The sequence below is a fragment of the Simochromis diagramma genome, unplaced genomic scaffold, assembly GCF_900408965.1.
Source record: "Simochromis diagramma unplaced genomic scaffold, fSimDia1.1 OVJJ01000061.1, whole genome shotgun sequence".
Taxonomy (NCBI): Eukaryota; Metazoa; Chordata; class Actinopteri; order Cichliformes; family Cichlidae; genus Simochromis; species Simochromis diagramma.
In genome coordinates this window covers 1,878,791-1,904,870 of record NW_024386945.1, presented here as the reverse complement: position 1 = coordinate 1,904,870, position 26,080 = coordinate 1,878,791, and the positions used below count along the sequence as shown (strand labels likewise).

At 40.2% G+C, this 26,080-nt stretch overlaps 3 protein-coding genes across 5 annotated transcripts in view; 2 read left to right on the top strand and 1 right to left on the bottom strand.

Moving 5' to 3' along the window:
- Window positions 1-1,632: 1,632 nt before the first annotated feature.
- Window positions 1,633-9,292, bottom strand: zbtb48 (zinc finger and BTB domain containing 48). Of its 3 annotated transcripts, none has more exons than XM_040038097.1 (11): window positions 9,172-9,292; window positions 5,853-6,517; window positions 5,419-5,735; window positions 5,241-5,346; window positions 5,065-5,157; window positions 4,892-4,978; window positions 4,636-4,790; window positions 4,391-4,527; window positions 3,926-4,090; window positions 3,705-3,793; window positions 1,633-2,450 (listed from the first exon to the last, which is right to left on the bottom strand). In XM_040038097.1, the coding sequence occupies exons 2-11, from the start codon at window positions 6,492-6,494 to the stop codon at window positions 2,046-2,048; spliced, it is 2,196 nt and encodes a 731-aa protein (XP_039894031.1). In that variant the 5' UTR covers window positions 6,495-6,517; window positions 9,172-9,292; the 3' UTR covers window positions 1,633-2,045. The 3 variants fall into 3 exon arrangements, with proteins under 3 accessions (XP_039894031.1, XP_039894032.1, XP_039894033.1); XM_040038098.1 differs by having other exon boundaries at window positions 9,168-9,288; XM_040038099.1 differs by lacking the exon at window positions 1,633-2,450 and adding an exon at window positions 2,485-3,478.
- An 86-nt stretch (window positions 9,293-9,378) lies between these two features.
- Window positions 9,379-18,612, top strand: nol9 (nucleolar protein 9). The gene is made up of 13 exons (XM_040038101.1): window positions 9,379-9,684; window positions 11,211-11,720; window positions 11,808-12,015; window positions 13,063-13,193; window positions 13,283-13,418; window positions 14,053-14,149; window positions 14,341-14,438; window positions 14,992-15,159; window positions 15,259-15,511; window positions 15,605-15,719; window positions 15,916-16,090; window positions 16,518-16,651; window positions 17,636-18,612. Exons 2-13 carry the CDS (start codon window positions 11,256-11,258, stop codon window positions 17,753-17,755), a joined length of 2,100 nt encoding a protein of 699 aa, XP_039894035.1. The 5' UTR covers window positions 9,379-9,684; window positions 11,211-11,255; the 3' UTR covers window positions 17,756-18,612.
- Window positions 18,613-21,914: 3,302 nt separating this feature from the next.
- The window catches only part of plekhg5b (pleckstrin homology domain containing, family G (with RhoGef domain) member 5b), a 76,610-nt gene continuing 72,444 nt past the window's right edge, over window positions 21,915-26,080 (top strand). The window contains exon 1 of the mRNA XM_040038086.1: window positions 21,915-22,784. Within this exon, the coding sequence (XP_039894020.1) occupies window positions 22,703-22,784 (82 nt within the window). The 5' untranslated portion in view covers window positions 21,915-22,702. The remainder of the gene's footprint in view (window positions 22,785-26,080) is intronic.

Here is a 26,080-nt window from a genome sequence, read left to right as displayed (position 1 = left end):
AAAAGCACATCTCAAGAAATATTATTAACCTGTGTGACATTTTAAAAACAATCTGCACCTGTTGCATCAGGGAAAACAAATTAATTTGGCCAGTAGACATCAAAGGTGCTCTAGAATTTATCCTGACGAGTTTGTCACCAAATATATAATATAAATCTAAGAAATGTTTTGCAACCATTTCCTTCAGGTGAAATTTGGTATTCTTCTATCTGGCAGCAGTTGCTGTATGTGGCCATTATGACTTTGCAGTCCCTACCATCATTGCAGAGATTTGGGACAAATATTTAACATAAATTGCTCAAAAATTTGCCTTTTACCTGTTGTGATACCTTTTGCTTATTGTGAAGGGAACAAACACAAGTATTTTAATCAAACATTTAAACGTAAACGTGAAAAAACATAACGGTTTGGAAAGTTGCAGGGAACTTTTCAGGTATTTGTTGTTCTCTAAATGTTTTACTCTGGCTAAATGTTCAGAAACCATGTGATAAGGATCATTTTTGCAACAAAAAATGTTTCATAAAAAACATTTAAAACATTATTAAAGGAATTAAACTCTTCAAAATGAGCAACAGTTATGATGTTACACCCAAAAAGACTGAATATAAACTGTTCCGTCGACGTCTTGAAATGTGACCGTAATACCAGTTTGAACCACAAGATGGTGCAGTGAGTCAGTGTAATGTGTAATCCAACATTGCGCAAAATAGTCAAGTTGGTGTTACCGTCTTACTTGGTTACTTTAGTAGCTCAATGAAATTCCCTAAGCAGTTTGTTTTGGTTTGTTTTAAACTAACATAGAAATATTGGATTTGTAAAAATTACAAAATAATTCCAAAAGTACATAAAACAATTCAACGCTTTTTGGAATAGACAACAGCACTAAAGCTCTGGTAAAATACTGCCACCTTGTGGTTAAAGTTTTTAGTTTTTTAGAGGGCATTTCATTGTTTCTCTGGCACAAAAGGCACATCATATCGACCCAATCGGTGGATCCCAGCAATTCTTAGTTTTCACACTTTTTGTGTTAAATTCACACGAAAAGGTAAGCCACAACTATATAATATAACGTGTATAATAATGTTTTGTTGACAAATCACTGTCCACATTGTTTTTAAGGACCATTTTCTATTCCAGTGGAGATGGAACCTGCAAAATGAGCATGGCCCATAGAGCCACATTAATATGAAAGACACCAGGTTAAAATAAACCCATCAAAGATTAAATAATTTTACATTCATTGTTTACATTCAGCCTAAGCAAAGAGGCCCAGACCTCCCTCTCCCCAGCCACCTCCTCCAGCTTATCCGGGGGAACACCAAGGCGTTCCCAGGCCAGCCGAGAGATATAATCTCTCCAGCGTGTCCTGGGTCTGCCCCGGGGCCTCTTCCCGGTGGGACATGCCTGGAACACCTCACCCAGGGGGCATCCTTGTCAGATGCCCGAACCACCTCAGCTGGCTCCTTTCGATGTGGAGCAGCAGCTGCTCTACTCTGAGCCCCTCCCTTTGCTTAGGCTGCTGCCCCCGCGACCCGGCCTCGGATAAAGCGGATGAAGATGGATGGATGGATGGATGGATGTTTACATTCATGATTGGTTGTTAGCACTCATCCACCTTGTAACTGCCTTTACTTTTTTTACACACTTGTGCAATTTTACTGCTCTGCAACTCTTCTATTTCAAAGAATATTAGAAACACCCTGAAACACAATGCAGTCCAGTACAAAACCACCACCTGGAGGAACCGTAATAAAAAAACACTGAACTACTACATTTGTTACACTGTAACCACATTGTAACCAAAAGTAAGAAAATGCACGGAAAACGTTCTCCTTTAATCAGCAATGTAAGGTGACACCGAGCTCCAGCTGCTGTAAGCACACTGACAAAACCTGTCTTAACAAGGTGGAAAATAACATTTTACATTCAAACAGCATTTAAAAACGTGCAATTGAATTACTGTGTAAACTACAGAGTGCATGAATCTGCTTTTCTTGCATGCGTGGAAGCAGAAGCAGACTTGTTGTTTTGCACACTTGCTCGCTTCAGGTCTTGCTCTCTGACAAATTCTCAACAATTCCCTCCATGTCTATCGTGGACTCATAGGGCTCAGTAACCAGCTGTGTTTGCTGCAACACAGGAAAAGTCTGCGTGGATTCGACCTCTCCCAAGTTCTGGTTAGAAATAACCTCCTCCATCACCGCATCACTCGACTCAATCACAACCCTCACGATGCAGCCAGAGGTGAGACCTGTTGAGGATTCAGCTCCTCGGTTTGTGGACTCCTGAGTGGACCCATCACAGATCAGCGAGGCCTCCTCCGATTTGGGAGCTTCGGTCTCGACCGGACTTCCATCCACATCTTGCACAATCACATTCCTCAGCTTCCTCTGCCGCGGGTTGTAGTTCTCAGTGCGCTTGTGAATTTGAATGTGACGCCGCAGATGTGCCTGAAGAGGAAATGTAAAAATGTGAGAGTTGGGTAATGACCTAACATGATGCAAGTGAGGGAATGCTTCAAAAAGAACACAAAAATTATAGATATACAGTATAGTCATGTTGGTCTACAGTCAAGTTTATACAAATATCCCTGTAAGTGAAAAGTTCAGACTCTACACATTCTTAATATGGTCGTCTCAGCCACACAGCTCCTGGCTGTGACCACAGAAGACCCACCCAAACACCTGGTGGCAGGGTCAGACATTCAGTAGAAAGTTGGCCTAAAGGGAGGGGAAAGGGACTCTAAAGACCCAGTATAAGATAAAGAAGATTATGTTTAACTGTGTCTCATGCAAACTTAGTTTAGTAGAGTCCAATAATTGTAAAATGTCACACAAAAACATAAACCCGTTAGAAAGATAGATATAATATATAGCTGTCATAGCCAGACATAAAAAAGCCCACAAACTAGTGATTCTTGCTGAATGACATTAAAGATTAGAAGGGTCTGAATATGGGGACAGTGCGCAAATTACCATGCAAGTGATACAGACCTGAAATGATTACAAAAAATAATATAAAAGTAATTAATTTAATTACCTGGAACTTTGATGACAACTAAAGAGATGGATTATTTTTTTCATTATATAAAAGCTTCAGTTATAAATTTTTACCAGTTTTCATATTTATGACCAAAGAACTTTGCTTTGCACTTTTTGAAACTTGCTTTTATCTTTTTTATTTCTTTTCTAAAAAATCTTGTTTGTATGAAATAGCAGTTATAGACCAATATCACACCACAAAGCAAACAGTCTGAATTAGGACACACTAAATTCACTCAGGCACATTCACATAAGCGTGCCCCTGAAAGTTGACATTTGTGTCCACTCACTCCCTATCCACAGTAGCCTGAGTGGCTAATACATGTGCCACTCGCCTTCTTAGATGGAGATTATGGATTTTAGTCCCATCTGGCGTGAATAGCAGAATGGTGATGAAAATTGGCATGGGAGACATCCTACAATAAAACCACCTCCATCTGTGAGCAAGAACAAAACAGACTTAAAGTTTTAATGAAAACTATTTTAAGTCTTTTACACTTTTATTCATCTCTTTGTCTTCCCACTATGATTCAGTCACATTTCCTGAAGTTAAATTAGGGTTAAAACTAAAACACTCGGGTGTATAATAAATCCTGTGGTGGGTGAGATTAGGGCTCTGCAAAATGAGCTTGCTGAAGATGTAGAAACTGTGTTGGAACCAACCTGTCGAGTGAACTTGTAGCCGCAGTCTACACACTCAAACTTCCTCATGCCTTTATGACGACGCAGGTGGACACGCAGCTGCTCCCTCGCTGAAGGAGAAAAGAACGACCAGAAAATAAAGAAGAAATCACTTCACCAGTGATTCTTTCATTAGCAGCGCTTCATTCATCAGGGCACAGGTCATGAGTAACAACAAATTTATTGTAGAATCAGCACCTGACCTTTGAAAGTTTTACCGCAGATGTGACAGCAGTGGGGGCGGCCTTCCTCGTGCTTGCTGGCCTTGTGTCGGAGAAGAGCGCCTTTCTCTGTGAAGCGCTGCTCACAGACATCACAGCCGAAGGGCCGCTCGCCGGTGTGAGTCCGGTGGTGTTTATCCAGACTGGCTGGCAGTGAAATACAGAGATTAACACAAATCACAATATCTGCAGTTAAAGTGAAAGTTTGCAAAGGCAGCAAAAAGGCTAAGTGATTGCTCTTAGAAGCACAAAACACACCGGACCCCATCGATAGTAATGTAGGGACGTTTGGGTGGCACAGCATTACCTCAGAGCAAGTAGGGTCTTAGTTTGAGATGCATGAGATCTTTCTTTTGCTTCTTTTAGGCAAATTACTGATTCTAAATGTGTCACAGGGGTGGATACAAGGTGAATAAAGTGCTTATGTGCAGAGAATATGGCTGTTACCTTGTGTCCTAAAGGTTTTCCCGCAGAGGTGACACTGGTATGGCCTCTCGCCACTGTGTATACGCAGATGCATGTTGAGGTTGTTCTTTTGGGAGAAGGCGTGGCCACACGAGTTACAGACAAAAGGGCGCTCATTTCTGTGAGCAAGAACAAAACAGACTTAAAATAGTTTTCATTAAAACTTTATGTCGTTTACACTTTTATTCATCCTCAAGAGGAAATTCACAGAAAACATGCTCTCCAACCTGTGGATAGCTTTGATATGCATCTGCAGGCCGTTTCTACTAGATGCCCGATGGCCACACTCCTCGCACACAAACGGCTTTTCTCCACGGTGTTTGGCGGCTTCGTGCACACGCAGCTCCGCACGAGTTAAGAAGGTTTTGGGACACTGGGAACACTAGAAACACAGCAACACAATCAAAACATAAATCCCCAAAATTTGGGTTAACGTGAGTTTGAAATGACATACTGAAGGTGCTGCTGACTGTAGGTACTTACTGCATGTGGTTTGGGGTAACCGTGCACCTTCATCATATGAACTGTCAAGTTTTTCTTGTACATAAATTGTTCAGGACATGTTGAACACTGCAAAATGTGACGAAGACATTCTTCATATTCACTTCAGGTTTGTGACATACTCAGTTACGCTTTTTGTTAGGTGTATGCTGTACCTTGTGGGGCATTTCTCCTGTGTGGGTGACAGTATGCAATCGTAGCGCTTCTTTTGTGTTAAATGTAGTAGAACAAATGAGGCAGGTGTACGTCTGGAATTATAAAAGTAAAAACACTGAGGATTCTTCATAGTGAGGGTTGGAGAAAGCGTGAAAGGGTGATTTTCTTTACTCACCAGCGCACTAGAACAGTCTCTCATCTCGTGTATCAAAAGGTTCTCCTTCCTGTAGTACCGTCTTCCACATTTAAGACAACCGAAGGGCTTCTCCCCTGTATGCCTCCTGTGGAGATGAGATATTAGTTTACTCTTTTAAGAGCATTTGGAAAGAAAAAAAAAAGGTGACACCCTGTACCTGTTGTGAATCTTGAGGTAGTATTTGCTCTTGAAGGCTTTCAAGCAGATGGAACACTGCACGGAGGCCTTCTTAGAATCGTCCTCCATCGTCTGACCATTCTTGTTTTTGTTTTTTTGACTCTGGGCCTTGCATTTCTGTCCAGTCGCCGTAGACGGGGATGTGGTTGAGGAAGCGGGCTTAGTAGCAGGCACATACTCCTCATCTGTGTCTTCGGGAATCTCCTCCGGAATACCCACGTCATCATTATCGTCTTCTGCTTCCACTCCCCCACTTACCTGGCTAATAACATTGTCGTTAATCTGCAGCTCCGTTACCTGCAAGACAGGTGTAATAAAAACATCTATATTCCTCTTTAAAAACACACTCATTATTATCCGCACAAATGCCCCGTCGTTGAAATAATTTTTCATGCTTATGTTATTGTATTCTACCTCAGTTTCACCAGCTGAGTTTTGATTTTCCTCAACAACTGCATCACCAACTTCTTTCTCCACAGGAAGAGGCGGGGCCAACTCGTTTTCAGTTGTAGGGCTCTCATCGATAGTCACAAGTCGCCTGGAGCTCTTCACTACTCGGCCAGAGCGTGTGGTGGTTGCTGTAGTAGTGGCAGCAGTGGTAAAACTGGCTGCAGCAGTATCAATGGTGGGCTCGTATTTCGTGATGTCTGAGGCAGACTTTCTAGGTCTACCTCTTTTACGCTTGACAGGCACAGGCTCCTTAGAGGTCTCCTTGAACTGCTGACAGCGTGTGAGTGCCTCTGGTACGCACAGGCTGGCTGCTGCCTGCTGGACTCTGTCCAGGTTGTGAGGATCCAACTTCAGCTCTCCGGTGTAGACAAAGTTTAGGAGCAGCTCCAAGCCATCACTGGGGCATCCCTGCAGGCAGAACTCTGTTGCAGAAGGCACGTTTGACTGCTGGAGGAGTTCAGTGAAGCAGGCGAGGATGTTGCGATGAGCAAGGAACACTACCCCGTCTCCCACATTCAATGATGCATCACAAAACCTGCCCACTGCCCTCTGCTGGTTCAGGGCAGACAGGACACGTTGCGCATGGTTGCTCTCTGCTGCAGACATCCCTACTGCTTCAATGTAGATGGCTGGTAAATGAGACGCATCAAACAAAGCGTGTGGTTTAGACAAATTACCAGCAGAGCACCTAGTCAAAAAGTCCACATGTCACTCTAAATGTGCTTTACAGGATTTTAAACTGATGGTATTTTACCTGATGCCATGTTATCATTTATATTAGTGCCAGTAGTGAAAGATAAAAGTGGGAAGATTTCTGGTATTGATAATTAGAGACCAACTGCCTTGGCAAATGTAGTTTGTAAAGTGTTTGAACACAGATTTCAAAAGCATATAACAACAACTGATAATCAAGTTGGTTTTAAGAGTAATACTGATCTATACATAAATATATATACAAATATAGGGACAGAACACATCAGTTTTATGTGCTTTTTAGATGCGCCCAAAGCATTTGACAAAGTGAACCATCAGCTGTTTGTTAAATTGCAAAGCAGAGGGGTCGTTGCATATGTAATTAGGATTTTTGGTATTCACATCAAACTATGCAAGCTAAGTGGGGTACGGAGATATCTGAACCTTTTTCTGTATCTATCAGCTCTTTCGTGTCGTAATTGAAAACTGAAAACTACTTAATAAAAATGTCAAGAAAGCTGCCTATGAGAGTTCGAGCTATGTTATAGAACAGAACTGTAAAAACTCTGTTTTTGCCTTATAGCCTGTATTTCCTCATTCAATAACCCTTAGCATCTTTTTCTCATTTTCATAGCAAAATTTAAAGGAGAGGTAACCTAAGACTTTTGCACAGTACTGTATTTGCACTGACTGAAGAATCAAGTGTGCGTGTGAGGTCAAAAAAAGACATTTGAATGTGTAACCGGGTCATAAATTACATATTGTTATAATTACACAAAATGTGTTCAAAACCCCACACTGTTACTTTTATACCTGACTTTTAGGACCTCCAAGCCTGTAGTTAACTTCATTATCAGTTAGAGCCCCTCCTCATCCTTTTCTTCTTCTTCTTCTTTGGTACAACCCTATAAATTTGGGGTACCACTTTGGACTCTCCCCTTTTCTACAATTCCCCTGTGGGAGAGGTTGGTGTCATTAATTTTCCAACACTAATTACATCTTTATCCACCCTGATGTTTCTGATTGTGGTTTAGTTCATTATTGTCATCTTTACCCCTGTCTTTACTAGATGCTATGAATATGTGGTACATGTGCAGGGCTCGCAAAATCGCTAGCCCGACATCCCATTAGAACCCATGAGAAATGCAAGAAATGCATTATTGCTCATTCTGCAATATCTTTCCCAGAACAAACACCAATTGCAAATAACATACTAAAAATAAACCCGAAAAATCTGTTTAGAACAGCGTACTATGTTGCAAAGAGTGAACTACCCCTGGCAAAATTTAGCAGTCTTTGCAAACTTCAAAAAGCAAATGGCCTCGATCTTGGTTCCACTTGTCTCTTACCCGTGACAGTGATTTAAAAAGGTGTAGTTCATTTTCCTTGTTTAAAAACATGTTTAAAAATAGAGTAATAGAAAAATATATAAATCAAGAATGAAAAGAGCAAAAAGGAGAAAAAAAACAAAAACAACCTCTTGATTCTTTTGCTTTGATGTAGTTACTTATCTAAGGTGGAAAGTTTTTTTTTCTTTGTTTTTTTTTGTTTGTTTGTTTGTTTGTTTGTTTGTTTGGTTTTTGCTTTGTTTTATTGTTTTCTTCAAGCCCTGTGTACAGGAGCTGCATACAAAAAGATATTTTGTGAAAAGGGTTGGCGTAATAAGCAAATGCTTCAGCCAATACCTTTTGATTAGCCTTGTCTCATGCTTTCTTTCTTTATGGTAGATTTTTGTTCTGTTTTCACTGTTTTTTTGTTTTTTTTTTCACTGTTTTCACTGAGATTTGAATTTGAATGCTAATCAATAAAATCAAAATCAAATCAAAAACTTCAGTGGAAATTTCAAATTCAGGATCTGACACAGACGGATTCATGTTCTACACAGTTCTTACAAGTTCATAGAAATTTCTGTTCAATTAGAACCAAGTATTTGAGTTGATGATTGTAATTTTTATACAATGGTGTAATTTGTGTTTCAACTATTTTTGATTAATGTTTTGTTTCCGTTACAATATTACTTTAATATTACTTTAATGTATAATATTGTACAGGAAACAAAACATCAATCAAATTTTTTTCTTTTTTTGGGCTACTTAAATTTATTTTGGGCTACCAAAAACTGAAGAGTCCCTGAAATTTTGCGAGCCCTGCACCCCTGCACCCCATTGTTTTTCTTGTGACATTACCAATAAGTTTGATGTGTCACATGGCCCTCTTCCTATTGAAAAAACAAAAGTTGTATCCAAGATGGCCGACTTCTAAATGGCCACCATGGTCACCACCCATCTTGAGGAGTTTGCCCCCTCACATATACTAATGTGCCACAAACAGGACTTTAATATCACCAACCATTCCCATGTTATTACGGTATATCCATATAAATGGCCCAACCTGTACTTTAAAGTATGTACTGAGCATCGCTCTTAATATTAGATGGACAAATTAAATAATTATTAGATTTAAATTATTGTCCTTATATTTACAACATTTATTGAGCTGCCTTTAAAATAAAGTCTAAACATACCCTAGTGCATTTTCAGTGTTCATATTCGAAAAAGCATTCGTGAAATAATTGCAAACTCTCACCCACTTTGCACTTCCACGTTTAGTTCCTAGCACATCTCTTTAAAGACGCTCCCTTAGCGCGCTGTCCAACAGACAGCTTCAGTTCGCGTTTGAATTTTCGATTAAAAACTCAGTAAACACGGCGGGCCTCTCTGTAACCTGCACACGATCCGGGCGTCACATGAGCCAGAGTGATAAAACAGAAAAACCTAGCTTCGTGCACCTTGTTTTCGTTTCTTGTAGGCCCCTAAAAAGTGCGAAGTGAAACAGGATGTGACGCTGTTTATGCGACCGCACTCCGGGAATGTTTTATGTCGTACAATGTTAAAATATTAACGATTAGATTAATCACAATCTGAGACTAACCATATTCTTACTCGTGGCTCCATTTGTATGTAATATTATCGACGTATTGGGGGGGGAAAAAAACTAAAAAAAGTTAATTAAGTTGTTAGACGCTTCTTTTAGCAGATAATAACACTTCGGGTAAAGTCATAGTTGACCATCCGGACTCAGCGTCTATCTGCGGCTCACACATGTAAGTATTAGCCTGTTAGCACCGTTGCAATAACAAGTGACCAGCTCTTTAGTGTCTCTTAAGATAATTATAAACATTACTTGTGCATGTTCACAGCCAAGGCACAGGGATTATAACTACAGCTTTGTGCCATCTGTTTTAAAGCAGTGTTTTCTCGGGAAGCAACAACGTTAGCTAGCAGCTAATGCTAGTTTTTGAGGCGGTGTTAGTGAAGTCTTGATAACTTCAGCCCAAGTTTAAAATTGAGGTTGCATTCTTGTCATACTGCGTGAAGGTGATTTTATTCATTGCTCTGTTCACATTTTGAGAGATTGTGGAAAACCGACATATTTGGCTTTAATTTTCATTTATATTGAGCTGTGGCTGGAAAAGAAAGCTAGCTCTGGCTAACGGATATGTTAAAACAAGACTATAAGCAGGATTATTTAATCTAAGAGAAGATGTACTGTATTCATCACAAACGTGGAGTAGTTCCTGTGTTACAGCAGCTGAAACTGTAAACACAATTTTAAAAGAATAACGTAAACAAAGAGTAACCTGAAGTAGTGCAGCTGTGTTCATGGGCTTTTGAGCCTGCATGTGGGTTTTTGTAAGTGGCCTTCAATGTTTGTTTAGTATGGTTTTCTGGTCTATGGAATAAATGCTGTAAACCTGCATATGAAACTGAGCCTGCATGACTTAATCTTAAATGATGGAGTGTTGATGTAAATTTCTATGCCTTGTCATTTTAAAATTAAAATAAACATAATAAAAACAGTCTTACTGTCTTATAAAGACTCTAAGAGTCTTATAAAATGACTCCAAGAGGTGAAAAATACTCAAGTTAGATTAAATGTAAAAAACAAAACAAAACAAAAAAAAACCCTAATATCGCCTACAACATTGGGGAAAAAATGTCCCTTAGGAATAACACATGCAAAAACATGTGTTGTGAGCTTGAGTAGATTTGTTTAAGATAAGATAACCTTTATCATGTGGGAGCCGCAGCCTACCACTGAAGGAGCTGCTCAGTGCTGTGAGTCTCCTGCATGGCGTGGGAGATGTTGTCCAGCAGGGATGGCAGCTTAGCCACCATTCTCCTTTCACTCACCAGCTCCTCTGCGTGTTGTGATCAGCTGACCTGCACCACTGCTCCTCTGACATTTGCTGCTCTTTGTGGATTTAACTGAACTCAATAAGATATAAGCAGACAATTCAGCTTAAGCATAAACTGTCTGCTACCTGTGATGGAAGCTAACACTGATGTTTAACACCATAGAGGGAGCTTGACTGCAACAGTTTCAACGCACAAATACCCAGGCATCGGGATAGATGAACACTTATTAAAAATAACTGAATATTATTATAATAATTATCATATTATTACAATAAAAATCTCTGTGCAAAGGTTAAATGCCATGAAATAAAGTTGCTCTTTAAGTAAACTAGATGGGTTCCACAGAACTAAACTAATGATTGCTTGAGTGTAAATGCTTTGTTTCCATTCTTTATTCTTAAGTTGATGAAGTGCATCCTTTTCTTTGCAGGTTCACCTTTTCATTTTTCTTTTACCTAATTGACTGCTGACAATCATGAAAGTGAACAAACACGCAGAGGTAAAACATAAATCTCACAAGTGGAAAGATGCGAAGGGAAAACGGTGCAGACCTCCCGTCAGTTTCTCTAATGTAAACTCTAGCCCTGTGGTGATCAGCATGGTGAAGGAGCACCAGGAGTCTGTAAGGAAAAAACCATCTGTCAAGAGGCTGAAAAATAAAGTGAAGTCTGTCTCTAACCACAAGAATAGCTCTTCTGAGTCTGGAATTAAGAAGACACATGCTCAGGCTAATGGAAGCTCAGTGTTTACCATGGACAATGACTCAGATGACTCACAGGACTGGAAGGAGTATTCCCAGTCAGTGCATGGGAATGGTATGGAGACCTCAGATAACACTGAGGATGTCCGGAGAGGTAGATTGGAGGGAGAGGCTCTGCATCACTGTGCGCAGAGAGACGATCGAGAGAACCGCACAGTACTTGTCATGCAGAAGGATCAGGTATGCGTCAGTTGATTTTTAGTTGGACGTGTAGATGTTTAATCTGATGTCATTTAATTTCTGTGATTAAACATGTCTTACCTGCAGACGCTGTGTTTCCGCGGGAAGTGCCTTCTGACCTGTCTTTATGGTCGTGTAGAAGTTATGGGATTTACCATCGAAGAGGGTCAGCAGTCATATTCGCTTTTCTCCCCAGCATCACATTGTCCACTGAGTATTAGAGGATTAGAAAGCATCAGAGCGTTGGAAAGTAGAAACGAGGCATCACACATCCTCCAAAAGTATCTTCCACAAGGTGAGCAGCACACTTTTTCTTTTATGTTTGAAGTTAGGCATTTGTATTGGTTTTTCCAGTTAAAATATAGCACTAGGAAGTCTGATTGGTTAGAGTTCATATTATATAGGCAAAAATACTGTGAATTCTACTTAGCTGGACCTTATTTCTCTTTGCAAAGTCTGGATTTTTTAAGCTAATAATTATATGATAATAATTATAATTTCTTTACCCCACCTGTTTCACTGCAATGCATGTTCGCAGACTGTCTTAAGTGAAATGTAAACAATAGAAGATGAGCTAAAGGGTGTCCTGTGAAACATTTCTAAAAAAGTGGTCATCGACTTTCTCCATTAGCCCAGGCTTTCTGCTTCAGTTTCTGTGCACACTCACACTAAAAGAGGATGTTTACTCTTGAGTGCTTATTGTTTGAGTCATAAATATGAGACAGACTAGTGATGAAAATGTGTGAAAACAGTAAAACTGTAGTTTGTGCAGCTATAACGTTATATAACCCCATAACACAACAACAGTCACCTCAAGGCTCTTTATATTGCAAGGTAAAGCCCCTACAATAAAAGAGAGAAATCCTTAACAAGCAGATAACCCTCCCTATGAGCAAGCACTTGGTGACAGTTGAAAAGAAAACTCATCTTTAAGAAGAAGAAACAAGCAGAATCAGGCTCAGCGAGGGGCAGCCATCTGCCATGACCAGTTGGTTAATAGGGGAAGAAGACCGTATAAAAGACATGCTATGGGAGAGAGCCATAGATTAATAATAACTAATGATTAAATGCAAAGTGGTGTATAAAAACATGGTGACTAAACTGTAAATAAATTGTAACAATTGTGACATGTACACATATGATTTTAAACAGAAACTGTGATGATTCTGATTTAATCTGAGCATCTTTTTCTGCGTTATTTTCTGTGAAAGGAAGTTTTAATAAAGGCATATGTATCATAAAACACGGAGACTGATATAGCTCTCTCAGTTAAATGCTGAATATATAGTATTAGAATGTGTTTTTCTGACTTTTAATTGCTGTGAATATGCATTTTTAACAGCATCGCGAAAGAAGCTGTTAAAAAGCATAACGACAAATTCATCCATCATCCTGCTGGAGCCCATCGAGACGCCTATGACACGGTTTCTTTCCAGCTTTCCAGATCTCAGCGAATTGTTCAACCTCCCAATGGTAAGGTGGCAGATATGTTCACACAAAGCAGACAAATTTCAACATAATTTACATGCAGAATCTGAAAAGCTTCTCCTGCTTGTTTGTAGACTGAACTCATGTCAGCTGTTCTTGACACTCCACTCAACGGTTTGGGTATGATTCCTCTCGACAGCTACATTGAAGGGCTGAAAATGTCGAAGAGCTACAGACATGCTCTCAACACATTAGTCAGTGTGTGCAAAGGTAACCCACTTTCAGATGTGCCAAATTATACACGAGTCACTTTTATGCTACAGGGCTAAATTTATTTATTTTGTAACCCTTACACACACACACACACAGAACAGTACTGAATAAAGTTCATTGTATCATAATCATTTATGTGTGTGAATGTTCGATAGGAAACACTTAGAAACAGTGTAGAAGAAAGTGCGTGTGCGACTGGGTGAAGTTGTGCAAAGCACTTTTAGCGCTCAGGATAGAAAAGCACTCTGTAAGAACCGCTCCATTTACTAGTTCAAAACAAGGAGGTTTAGTTATCAGTGCTCCTAAAAGAGTTTATATAAGAACTTAACAGATACCAAATGTAACTTAACTGACTTCAGTAGAAAGTGTTTCACACTCTGAGGGCTTTAACAGTAAGTTGGTCAGTTGCTGAGAATTACCAGTCACGGTTATTGTGTTGGTTTAACAGTGATCAGCAGAAAAACAGAATATAATAGTCAGTGTAAGTTTTGCTCTTCACTCTTAGTAGGAGTGCTGCAGAATTGTTCTGTAACTGAATCGAACCACAGACGTTTATGTGATAAGAACATACCAAAACAAAATGCTCACTTTGGTTGCTTTCATGAAAACCTGACATGTTTTTCATTGACAGGAGACGTAGATGGCTGTCCTGTTATCCTGGTGTGCGGGACCAAGAATGTTGGAAAGTCAACATTTATTCGCGTGCTCATTAACACCTTGCTGAATTAGTAAGTTTCTCACTAACTACAGTTTTTATAATGTCCTGTTCACTATGTCATTGGTCCTGCTCTGGTCCTCTCTCTTTATTGTAATGTTTAGTTTGCTTTGGTTCACATTTACACAAGGGTCTTTACAGCCTACAAACATCTCTGTGGGTCATTTAAAGTGGAGAATAACGATATGTTTTGTTTTCCTTCAGCACTGCTAGTGTCGACTATTTGGAAGGTGACCTCGGTCAAACAGAATTCACCCCTGCTGGTTGCCTGTCTCTCCTCACTGTCAGAGAACCCCTTTTAGGTATGTTTCAATCCTCATTATATGTTCAAAATCTTTACATCTTTACAACTGGGGCTAAATTATTAACAACAATGTGTTGGAAGAGCCATTCCTTGGTTACCTTAGATTAAAGATTGGAAACTGACACAGCCAGTCCACCTGTGTCTAAGAGTAAAAGTGTTAGCCTTTCAGCTTCTTTTAAACCTATGTAACATGTGAGGATCATGTGTGATTCAAAATGTGATGTCAAAATTGTTATTTTATGGTGGGTTTTGTGTAGAATTATGCCTCTATAGTTCAATTCAATTCAGTTTTATTTACATAGTGCCAAATAAACAGTCGCCTCAAGGCGCTTTATATTGTAAGGTAGACCCTACAATAATACATACAGCGAGAAACCCAACAATCATATGATCCCCTATGAGCAGGCACTTTGGCGACAATGGGAAGGAAAACTCCCTTTTAACAGGAAGAAACCTCCGGCAGAACCAGCCTCTATAGTGTTTTCTTCATTTCTGACTCCTACTTGATTAGTAAGAGTGGGTTAAAAGACGTATAATGATCTTCTTTGCAGGTCCTCCTTTCACTCATCAGCAGACTCCAGACCACATGATCTACTACGGTCAGTCATCATGCAACTCAGACCTGGATCGATATATGGAATCTCTTAAATCCTTATGGTGCAGAAGATCCCAGACCAGAGAGGCTCCGATTATTATCAACACCATGGGCTGGGTCAAAGGTCAGTGTGAGCTGCCTTCTGTGACATCAGTGAAACAATGTAGGAGAATTTAAATACACTAATAATAAAAAAAATTTCTAAATGTGTGTCTGTTCACAGGATTTGGATTCAAGCTGCTGGTTGACATGATCCGCTTCTTCCCAGTTTCCCATGTTGTCCAGCTCAGTCACAGTGGTGTCAATCAGTGCCCCGCCCTCACTCCAGACTTTCTGAGAACGGCAGATGGCTTTCAGACTCACCCACCCGCCCAGACCGCTCTGGATGAGTTTACAGAAAGCCACAGCCCCCCAAGAATCTACAGTCACATTAGTATACAAGCAGAGTTTCAAGGAGTTGGGAGTCAAGGAACAGCGTAAGTACACCACTGCACCACCATTATTAATATACTGGTGTAAAAACATTATTCCAGACTCATGGCTACATCTCATATCGCTGCATTTGACAGGAAACACCAGCGTAGTAATGAGCAGAGAAATCTGTCTCTCCTGGCCTATCTGAGTCAGCTGCAGTGTCCGGATCCTGGACCAGTCAGACCTCTGCACAGCCTCACACCATACCAGGTACACAAGAAGCACATGACTCTCTGATCACAGTCTATACATATATGAATACAATTCATGACATTTAAATCAGGGAGAAATGGCTGTCTATGCTCCAGTTTTGGTTTAAACCTCCTTAAACTGCAAACTGTTGTTTTTAAAGATGTTTTTATATTTATTAAGCAACCACCTAACAATTTTCTTGCTAAATCCACAGGTTCCACACACAGTGATTGCGTTAGGTGTTACCCACTGCGACGTGGTGCCCTCGCACATGTTTCATGCTTCCAGTGGTAGTCTGGTAGGACTCTGCTGCCTGGCAGAAAAAGTAGCAAGCAAGGGAGGTCCAGTCTTCCTTTCCCAGGCACCCATCTGCCCATGTGTGGGATTTGGTAAGTGTCCTTTCTGAGTTATTGTGTTGACTTTGGCTTTACTTCCTCATTGACTGAAACATTTTTATCAAGTTAAAAATGTATGTTGCTGATATCTTTTTTTTAAAAAAGCTGAAGTTATTGTTACTGCCACAATAAACTGGTTTTCAGAAAAATAAGTTTATATTTAATCTGGGGGGGGGGGTCCAAAAAGTCTAGGAAGGAAGGAAATAAAAATATTTGTGAAGAGCTCAAAATGTTTTGGAGATTATGCAGTGAAGACTTTATTCCATAAACTGAAGTTTCAGCGCCAGATTCAATTCTTAAGATCGGGAATAAAGAAACACATTTATTAGATGTAATAGACCAGGGCACCCAAATCCATTTGACAATTTGAGAATTAAAGAGTCGTTATATGTCGTTATATTTACTTGATACTGTCTTCCAGGGCTCCTCCGAGGTATTGACATGGCACGGGGTCTGTACTTCCTGCTGACACCTGTAGATCCGTCAGTTCTTCGTAAAGTCAACTGTCTCCTCTTGGGAGCAATTTCAATGCCTTCCTGTATCTTCACAACACAGGTTAGATCCTTTTTCATGTTTTTCATTTTGTTTTCATGTTATCAAAAATGTTTTCAGTTGCTGAAAAGTCACTTCAGACTGTTCTACTTTAAAGCCATGTCGTTATAATAGATGCAGTTAATAAGCATTGTGTTGTTGGAACATGCAGGCCCCCCCACCTTAAAATGATACCATCTGAAAGGGCTCATGTGTTGCTCTAAAACCTGTATGGACCTTGCAGCACTGGTGTTGCCTTTCCAGATGTGCAGGCTGTTTCATCTCTAGGCACAAGTGCACCTCTATAGCATTAGAGATGAAGGCTCTTTAAGGGAGCACTAATAACAACCCAGGCGGTACCTGAGGACTTGGCATTCATGTTTTCCCCCCTCCAAAAAAGCCAAAATTTGGTTCATCTGACGCACTTTTCCATTAGTCCATTTTAAATGAGAGAAGATGGTGACATTGATCGATCACGTTCACATATGGCTTCTTCTTTGCATAATGGAGCTTTAACCTGGATGGCACAGTGAACTGTGTTCACATACAGTGATTCCTAGAAGTGTCCAAGCCCACGTAGTGATTTCCTTGACAGAATTATGTCTTCCTTTTTTATTTAATGCACTGCTTCCTGAGGGTCCGACTATCACAGGCATGTAGATGATGAGATGTTTTACGTCTTTACAGTTTTGCTGCAGCTGTTTCTTTTTAGTGTTACTTACTTTTCCAAACTTTTGTTCATCCGTCCCAGTTTCTTTTGAGATCTGTTGCTGCCAATAAATTTAAAAATCAGATTTAAAAAACAGTTTTTCATCAAATAGTAAAATGTATCAGTTTAAACATTTGATATGTTTGTCTTTGATTTGTTGTGAATAAAATCAGTTGCATTCTGTTTTTATTTACATTTATTTACATTCAGAGTTCCAAAGTTCTCCGTTGTGTATAACTATATCTAAAGATGACATTACTGTTCTATTGTGACGTGTAGTGTCTTTGTTTCTATTTCAGCCGGGCATTGATGGGGAGATGCCCTATATTACTACAGACTACAGTTTTGATCTCACTGGAGCAGGAAAGCTGCGAGTCTTCAAGGGAATGACGAGGCCCAGTCAAGTGGGGATGCAGTGACATTTCTGCAGCATTTTATTGCCCTTTACATTTCCCCATCAGTCAGCGCTGGCCTTTGAATGTACAGAACTGAGGTTGAGGTGGGACACTTCTTACTTTTGTTTTAAGGTTCATACTCTGACCTTACTGGAGTTCTTTTTTTGAGAGCCCTCGCCATATCTTGGAACCTGAAACTGTATGTTTGTTTGATGCTGTGAAGGCGCTTAGGTGTTTTCTCTCACATGGACAGTAAAATAACACGACACGTTATAGTCAAAGCTTTCGTTTGATGGTTCTTTTTCTTCTTTTTTTTGTTTTTTGTGGATGACATTCCAAATCTTAAATGCCTGCCAGATAATAAACGTGAAGCAAGTTTGTTTCCAGACTATGTGGTTCTTACCTTCACCAGCTATTTAGAGCATCGTGAATGGTGGTTGTTACAGCTGCTTTGATATTTAAATATCATAATCATATATCCATGTAGAGTTCAAATGGTTTAATAGCAATTTAATTTATCACTGTGTGCAGTATTTTGCCTGATCCAGACAAGTAGTTTTCCATGTTGGCAGCTGTTTTGTTATAAAGTATCCACCGCCGGCGCTTTCCGTGTTGTTTTCCCTTCCATTCAACAAAAAAATAAAGAAGAGGACAGGATGCAGTTATGAAGACGTCTTTCACGTGAGCTCAGTTGAAGTTGCAAAGAAAACCCAACAAGGACAATGCCCGTGTTGTTTGTACACCAATCAAAGCCTTTACAGAAGTGTCTCCATTTTTATTGCCCTTTTTTGCATTTGTTACTTAAGGCCATTCAAGAGGTTTTGTTTACAGTTCCTTATGTTGACCTGTGTGGGATGAAAATAAAGAGCTTGTTGTTTCTAGATGTTTGACTTTTTCCCCTCAAGGGGGCAGCAGACAATTATGTTGCCACTTTGTTTTGAACAGCAGAACTCTAGCCTGTAATAAGATTGTAATTCTGTTAAACTATAATGTTTCGTAATGAATTTACGATGCAAATTAAGATTAAGGAAGAAGATCGCTGGACCGAGATGCTGCTGCACGAAGGCTGACCTTTATCTTATCTCTGTGGAAGAACTGGAGGACTGTAAGGACTCGGCCGTAAACAACCGGTCACACAGTGGAGAATTGCTCATTTGTTAAGTGGGCTGTTTTAACATCCCCTTTCTGCCCCCTCGCTCGTCTTTGTTCACTGTTGCCCGCCTCTTTATTTGAGGGTGGGAGCGCACAAACGCAGCACAGCTACATTTTGGCAGAGTCATTGTTTTGGCTTTGTCACGTCAGATGTTTTCCTCTAGACCTCATGCAACCCAGAGCCCACTGTAGATGTGCCACTAGGCAGTCTACATGAAACTGGTGGGATATATTTCAGTTCAGAGTACATTTAAATGCATGAAAAGTCTCATCAGTAGTGCACATGTCACTCATCTCAAAAAACAAATAAACCAGAAATGTGATTTAAGATAACATAGATGCAATCCCCTTTTTCAGTTCTAAGGTTTTGCATATCAGGACATAATAAAAATCAATTTGTTCTATCAAAAGTTTAAATATGTTAATAATTATGCCATTTTTTTTATTTGCAAAAGCCAAAATGCAGAACTGGTGTGTGAATAAACTAAGTGTACCCATGATTCATTAGCAGTAATTGAAGTATTTGTTTTCTGTATGACTTTATCCCTCTCTCACAGCATTGTGGAGAAATTTTGGCCCAGTCTTTACAATGTTGCCTCAGTTCCCTGAGGTTTGCGGGTATTTGTTTATGAACAGCTCTCTTAAGGTCCCACCACAGTATCTTAATCATGTTGAACTTTGACTTTGCCATTGCAACACCTTGACTTTTTCTTTTTCAGATGTAGGTTTGCTGCTGTGCTTGGGATCGTTATCCTCTTGCATTACCAATTTTGGCCAAGCTTTAGCTGGCAAGCAGATGGTCTCATATTTAACTCTAGAATACTTTGGTACACAGACGAGCTCATGGTTGACTCAAAGTGACTGCAAGGTGCCCATGTCATGTGGCTGCAAAACAAGCCCAAATCATCAGGCCACCATCGAGCTTGACAGTTGTTATGAGGTGCAAATGTGCTGTGTTTGGTTGGTGCAGTGCATTGTGTCCAAACATCTCCACTTTGGTCAAATATGTCCAAAATGAGGACGCTGCTCCAGAATCTTGTGGTTTGTTCAGATGTAATTTTTCAAACTTAAGCTGTCCTGCCATATTCTCTTTAAAGAACATGGCAGTATGGCTTGTTTTGGTAACCCTCCCGAACTAGCCATACTCATTCAGTCTTTTTCTAATTCTGTTGTCATGAACATTAACATTTAACATGCTGATAAAGGCCCAAAGAGTCTGAGATGTAGCGCTTGGGATTTATACAGTTTCTCCGAGCATTGTATGTTCTGACACTGTGGTGAGTTTGCTGTGATTGTCAACTGTCTTGAATATTTTTCACTTGTGAATAATGATGAGCTAAAAATTATTTGGAAATGAGTTTATAACTCTTCTCAGGTTTGATGGCAGCAACGTTTCTATAAGATCACTACTGATGTCTTTCCTCTTTGGTGCCCCGTCCCCCAAAAACTAAATCCTCCAAAATTTCAATTTCAATCAAAAATCAAATAGAAACATATCACAGGCTATTATTACACCAGCCTGACCTTTGAGTAATTGAAATTGTCATATTTTCCCGATATTGTCTACATTTTGCACACCACCTCATTACTTTTAAAGGGAAAACATTTGGCAGTCCAGTTAAGTATAAAAATTTTAGTTTTTGTTTTAATGGAACATGTGAGCTGTTTTTTTTTTTGGTTCCTATGGTGGGTTTGGCAGAGTTGGTGAGGTTCTTGATCTGGTTAAAACTTGGAACATCAACCAGAAAAGTATCGAGGACACCTGCCAAAAGGCAAAGCTGTGCACAAATCCTGTTTTCGTTGCTGTATTTTTCCTCACAAAAAAATCCGTGCCTCACTCTTTATGTGATGTTCATCTTCTTCCTGCAACAACAACAACAATGTAGAGACAGTGTTGTTCACATTCAATGTAAACATGCATGCAATTACAGATTCTTTAGACTGTTTGATTACATTGATTTTCACAGTAGCTAGCATGAATACTTGATGTCTACTTAGTTTTGGTACATTTAATAGTCTTTAATAGTCTTCATCATGTCACTCGATATCTGTATTGATATTAATAGAAAAATATTCACTGCTGCAATCAGCAGACTTTTTAAAAGTTTCTCTATCATCTATTTAACTGGTGATTCCATAGAAGCAGTGTTTATGTCCCAGGGAGCACTAAAATTAACGCTAACTGACCTGGTGCCCCAACTCACCACCACTGTTACTGCATTAGAGTACAGTGATGCAAGGACAGTTAATCCTGCAACGCCCACTGCCATTGGAAGAGAGCATAGATAGAACCAGTGAGCAAAATGTGATGTAATACTTTACAGAAGTACTGTTTTAATGTACTTGTACATTAAGAAGTTCTCTATTACCTTCCGCTTCTATTCCACAGCATTCTTATTGGAAATAATGTACTTTGTAGTTCACATCATGTATTTTAAAGCTCTGGTACTACTGATGCTGGCTTAATATAAATAAAGCTACATTTAAGTATATAAGTAAATAAAATAGTTTCTAGTTGCAACATTAATTCGATATACACATTAATAAATCAATAGTGATGTAACGTACATGTGCTCCAAAACAATTACTTTTACCTAAGTTACTTTAGCTTATTTGAGTACATTTTAATGCTAAACTGTTACTGTGGCTTTTATTTAATAGGCTACTTGTTTTATAGTTTTGTAAAACGGTTTTAATACATAAAGTTGTCTGAGGTCTTATGCACCACCTTTTTTTTTTTTTTTTTTAAATAATACCATCTGTATAAGGACACAAGGCTGCGTATGAGTCAGAAAACCTTGCCCAGTGTTGTCTACACCGACTTTACTTCATTTCCTTTGCCCCACCACCCAGTGCTGCTTTGTTTTAGGCGCACCCCTATTAAAAAAAACACCCCAAAACTGGAAACGCCTCTGATAAAAAACAGAAGGTTTCGCAGGCACAACATTAACTGGAGGGCCCACTATAGAAAGGTGTAGCCTTTGTTGGGTTGGGATGTCCCAGGGATTTCCGCTCTCCTTTCTCGTCACCTGCCGTTTTCAAGGTGGAGCCAACACCTGATGCTGTTTCGTGTTCACTGTTTACATGTGACAAGTTTACTGAAAGCGTGAATGAACCTCTGCTCTGTGCTGCTGTTGACTGCATGTGTGTCTCTGGCGCCTCCAGCAGCAGCGGTGGCGTTGCGCCACTTGAGAGAGAGAGAAACTGCACTGGGTCTTTGTGGATCCAGGTTCCATGAATGAATGGACGAGAACCGGTGTCTGAACAGAGAAGGCGGCCGGAGGAGACTGCGGACAATCCAACTTCACCCGAGCGTTGTGTAAAGTTTCGTTAAGAAGAAAATCCATCCACTGAGCTGCAGCTTTAAAGACCAGGGGACGGTTTTTCCTCGTAATCCCACTCCTGCACCGATCGAGCTTCACCAACAGACGTTGCTCGGTGAACGCTGGGAAGATTTTTTTTCCTTTCACGCGTGCACACAGCAACAGGTCATTTAGAGCACAGTCCAACCTGCAGCTGTGCTTCACTAGTTAGACCAGCGTTAACTTTAGTTCGTGTGCACCGAGGGATGCTTTTTGCCACTCTTTTCCGCGCATTCGCCGTGATATGAACAGCATTGTGCTCGCCGCCGAGCAGATCCTCCAGTGTGAGCGCACTGCGTTTTAGAGGAGGTCGACCGTGGGAATGAGAGGAAAATGAAAATGTGCTAATTAAACATTTTTCTGGCTGATCAGCGCTGAGCCTTCCACACCGACAGACGGACCTGCGAGGAGCTGGAGTTGGTGCGGGAGAGGATTTCGAGAAGGATTGTATGTTTAGATGGTGCCAAACAAGTGGACCATGAATTCAGTTCTGCACAAATCGCCACCAAGGAGCTGGCTTGGTCTCAGATTACGCCTGAGTAAGTAAAAATTCATGAAGTCAGCTACTGACTGATCACCATCTTAATATTCGAGCGGCTGCTCAGTCTGCAGCTGGATAATGTTGGATAAGTCACCACCTCAGAGTGATCAGCATGCTTATTTTTGTGTGATTCACTGTGAGTTTGTCTTTAAGAAGTCACAAAGGAAGGGGAAGAGAGGAGCTCTCATGGCTTTGATCGTCAGGCAGCAGTTCTTTGTGTCATGTTTTCCTCCAGTCATCAAAGTCAATGGCTGGATTTGGCAAGTGACCTGAGCAATTATCCCAGCTGGAGGCAGGAATATTTCAGTCAGACAGGACAGTACACTCTGATCTGAAGTTATGCACCTGATAAAGGATCTTGGGACAACTCAGTATACACTCAGATGATGGATATTACCTCTTGTAAATCTCCAGACAGTACAATTTACAGCAGTTCTTTTTTTCATGCACTCCTCCACTCTTTCCTGCTCATAATTTAGACGTGCAACGACCTTTCTAGCAGTATGAGTTTATCTAACTGTTTCTCACACTCAGGTAAACTGCAAATTAGTTTCTCGTTGAGCTTTTATTGATGGAAACCATATAAAATGAATACTTGACTCTTCTAGCTTTGAAGACTTATCAGATTGATGTCCTTGGAGTTTAGCTCTCTCTCGCTCTCCCTCTCCTTTATAGACTTTACATGTTCATGTACACTGTTTGCAGTTCATGGGTTCATGCAGTAAGCGAAGTATGCACGGAGTTAAAGTTTAGCAGCCTTAATTGGTTGAGTCTGGAACCCTTCAGTGTTCCAGGCCACCGGAGTCTTAAGTCTGTCTTAAACACACTGGTCTAATCTGGGGCCAGATGTCTAGTCTGGTCTCTGTCGTCCACAACAAAACAAAAACTGAAGAAATATCTCTGCTGTGTGCACTTATTCACTGCTGGGATGTCAAATCCATCCCAAAAGATGTCAACCGTGGGAAGGACATATTGGTTTAATGCTTCGTAGTATTACAGCATCATGTGCTTTTCATGCAAAGCTTGACTGTAAATGTAGAAGTGTGGTCTTCGCATGCCTTTATTTTCAGTCGATTGAGCCTAATTTGTTTGGTTCATGTCAGACTACTATCGGTACAGCCATATCGGTGATGTTCACTGATGTCAGAGGTCAGAGGCTGAAATTTACCTCTTCCACTCATAAAAGCAATATCTGACGACCTCGCCTGTACCCTTAATGACGAGGTTTGACATCTGAGTATATATATGAAATGTCGTACGATGGCCATAAGAACAGTTTCCATGTATTTCCAAGGGTAGCTGCATGGGCAGAGACCACCCTCGCTAACTTCTGGTGCAAACTTCTGGTGCAAACTTCTGGTGCAAACTTCTGGTGCAAACTTCTGGTGCAAACTTCTGGTGCAAACTTCTGGTGCAAGCTTCAAAGGTTACTCCAAGTAGGCTTCCAAGGGGTAAAGACCTGTGTCCACAAACAGCAAAGGCTGTTCAAGTTGGTTAGACTTTAGTCTGTGGTAGCCACTTGGATGGATAACACATTGTGATAGTGTTGTATTATGAGTTACTCTCTGATTCCGACCCCTATTAATCATCAAGTCTATTTAATATTTGAAATTAGTGGAAAAATGCCTGTAAATGTTTTCTTGTTAGAGCCACAAATCCTCGAGACAGAGGTGTGTCCAATTTCTACTTCAGTTTCTTTAAATTTAATCACTTCATTAAGGTTACAGAATAATTCACCAGCTGCTTTGTCCACTTAAGTGGTTTCAGTGATTTACAGACTTCAGAGCTGAGGTTTGCACGTTAATGCTGAACAGCAGTGGAAACAGTATTTTTAGTAGCCGTGTTTAATCATATCTCACGATCAATTAGAAATTACAGATGATGAAACTATCTTCTTCTGAGTACTTTAAGGACTTGGCGGCCCTGTGGCTTTCCAAGATGAGGCCATTCTTTTGCAGCCATTGACAGAACACTAGACACTTTGGGGCTTTTTATCATGCCGCATGATCTTCATCTACAGATGGATTCTGTAATTTCCTTTATGAAATAAGCCCTCAAGAAGTCGCTGCCCATGCAGGCTCATGAGAAGATGTATGACAGTTTTTTTTTCTTCACCTTTAAAATGGCAAGAAAATATATCTTACCAATAGCCTCCTTTAACAGCTGTAATGGTGCTTTTGATCATATCAAATGAGCTCTGCTGGCAGATGACGTTTGCCCAGGAAGTGCTCAGACGTGAATCTAAATCAGAACATCTTTAGCATAATAAATGGGTCTAGAATAGCAGCTAAATGGACCCGATGTTGAGCTGCAGAGCTCTCAGGGAACATCTGGAGCCTGACCAGACCTTTGAAAGTCGCGTGCATGTGCCACGGTGTGTGTTAGTGTGTGCGCGAGTGCGTATTAGTGTTTGTCTGGCTCGTGGCTTGTTACAGTTTAAACTTCCTTTTCCAAACTGTCTTTCTGTTGTTCCAGTGTGATTTCCTTTCTCCTTTTCCCTCTCTGCATTCATGTCTTCTCCTGATGCCATTTTGAGTCACGGTTTGCTCTGCTTATTTTCTTTCTTTCCTTCAGTTGCAGAAACATAATCATTCAAATTTCTTGTGTGTTGCTCCAGCTCACCCTAGTATTTTTTTTTCTTTTAACGTATAAAAGTTTTTGGGCTTTTTTTTGCTAAAATGCAATGACTGCAAGTTGACCTCTTTTGGTACTACAGTAAATATTGGTAAACACAGTTAGCTTTTGTCTCTAGTTGAATGTGATCTGCATTGCAGACTGTACTGAAAAACAATAGCTCACTTATGCAATCTTTCCCTTCCCTGTGTCTGACAGAAAATGTATTTCCTTCCTTGCATCTAATTATTTCTGCACTCCACTTCTTGCTTGTTGATTTACCCACAGCAGGGGAGTTCATGAAGGTCCTGTGACCCAAAACTTTTCTCATTTCATGTACAACCATCAGATTTTCCACATATTTGACCGTTGTGGTTCTACTGCCCTATTTCTTTTGCAGGGGATTCCCCTTTGAAGTCTTTGCTCTTGTTCTTCCTCTGGTAATAGACAGTGTGTCATTTCCACATTATCTTCTCCACTAGCTTTTAGTCCTCAGTGCATTTACTGTTCTTTTTTTGTGTTTTAATGCTTTGTTTTTTCCTAAAAACTTGCAAAATGCAACACTGTCATAACAAAAGCAGTCATTGTGTCACTTTGTGGAACCAGAATTTTTCTTAAATGCTTAGCATTTCTAATTCTTGCTGTGAGCGCTTGATGAGCTGATGACAACAAAGCCTTTGC

Coding starts and splice junctions, on each gene's coding strand:
- zbtb48 (XM_040038097.1), bottom strand. CDS start 6,494: ATGTCTGCAGCAGAGAGCAACCATGCGCAACGTGTCCTGTCTGCCCTG. Junction 4,528..4,635: donor CATATCAAAGCTATCCACAG/GTTGGAGAGCAT, acceptor TCTTGCTCACAG/AAATGAGCGCCCTTTTGTCT. Junction 4,091..4,390: donor GAAAACCTTTAGGACACAAG/GTAACAGCCATA, acceptor TTTCACTGCCAG/CCAGTCTGGATAAACACCAC.
- nol9 (XM_040038101.1), top strand. CDS start 11,256: ATGAAAGTGAACAAACACGCAGAGGTAAAACATAAATCTCACAAGTGG. Junction 11,721..11,807: donor TTGTCATGCAGAAGGATCAG/GTATGCGTCAGT, acceptor TCTTACCTGCAG/ACGCTGTGTTTCCGCGGGAA. Junction 14,439..14,991: donor TGTCAGAGAACCCCTTTTAG/GTATGTTTCAAT, acceptor TCTTCTTTGCAG/GTCCTCCTTTCACTCATCAG.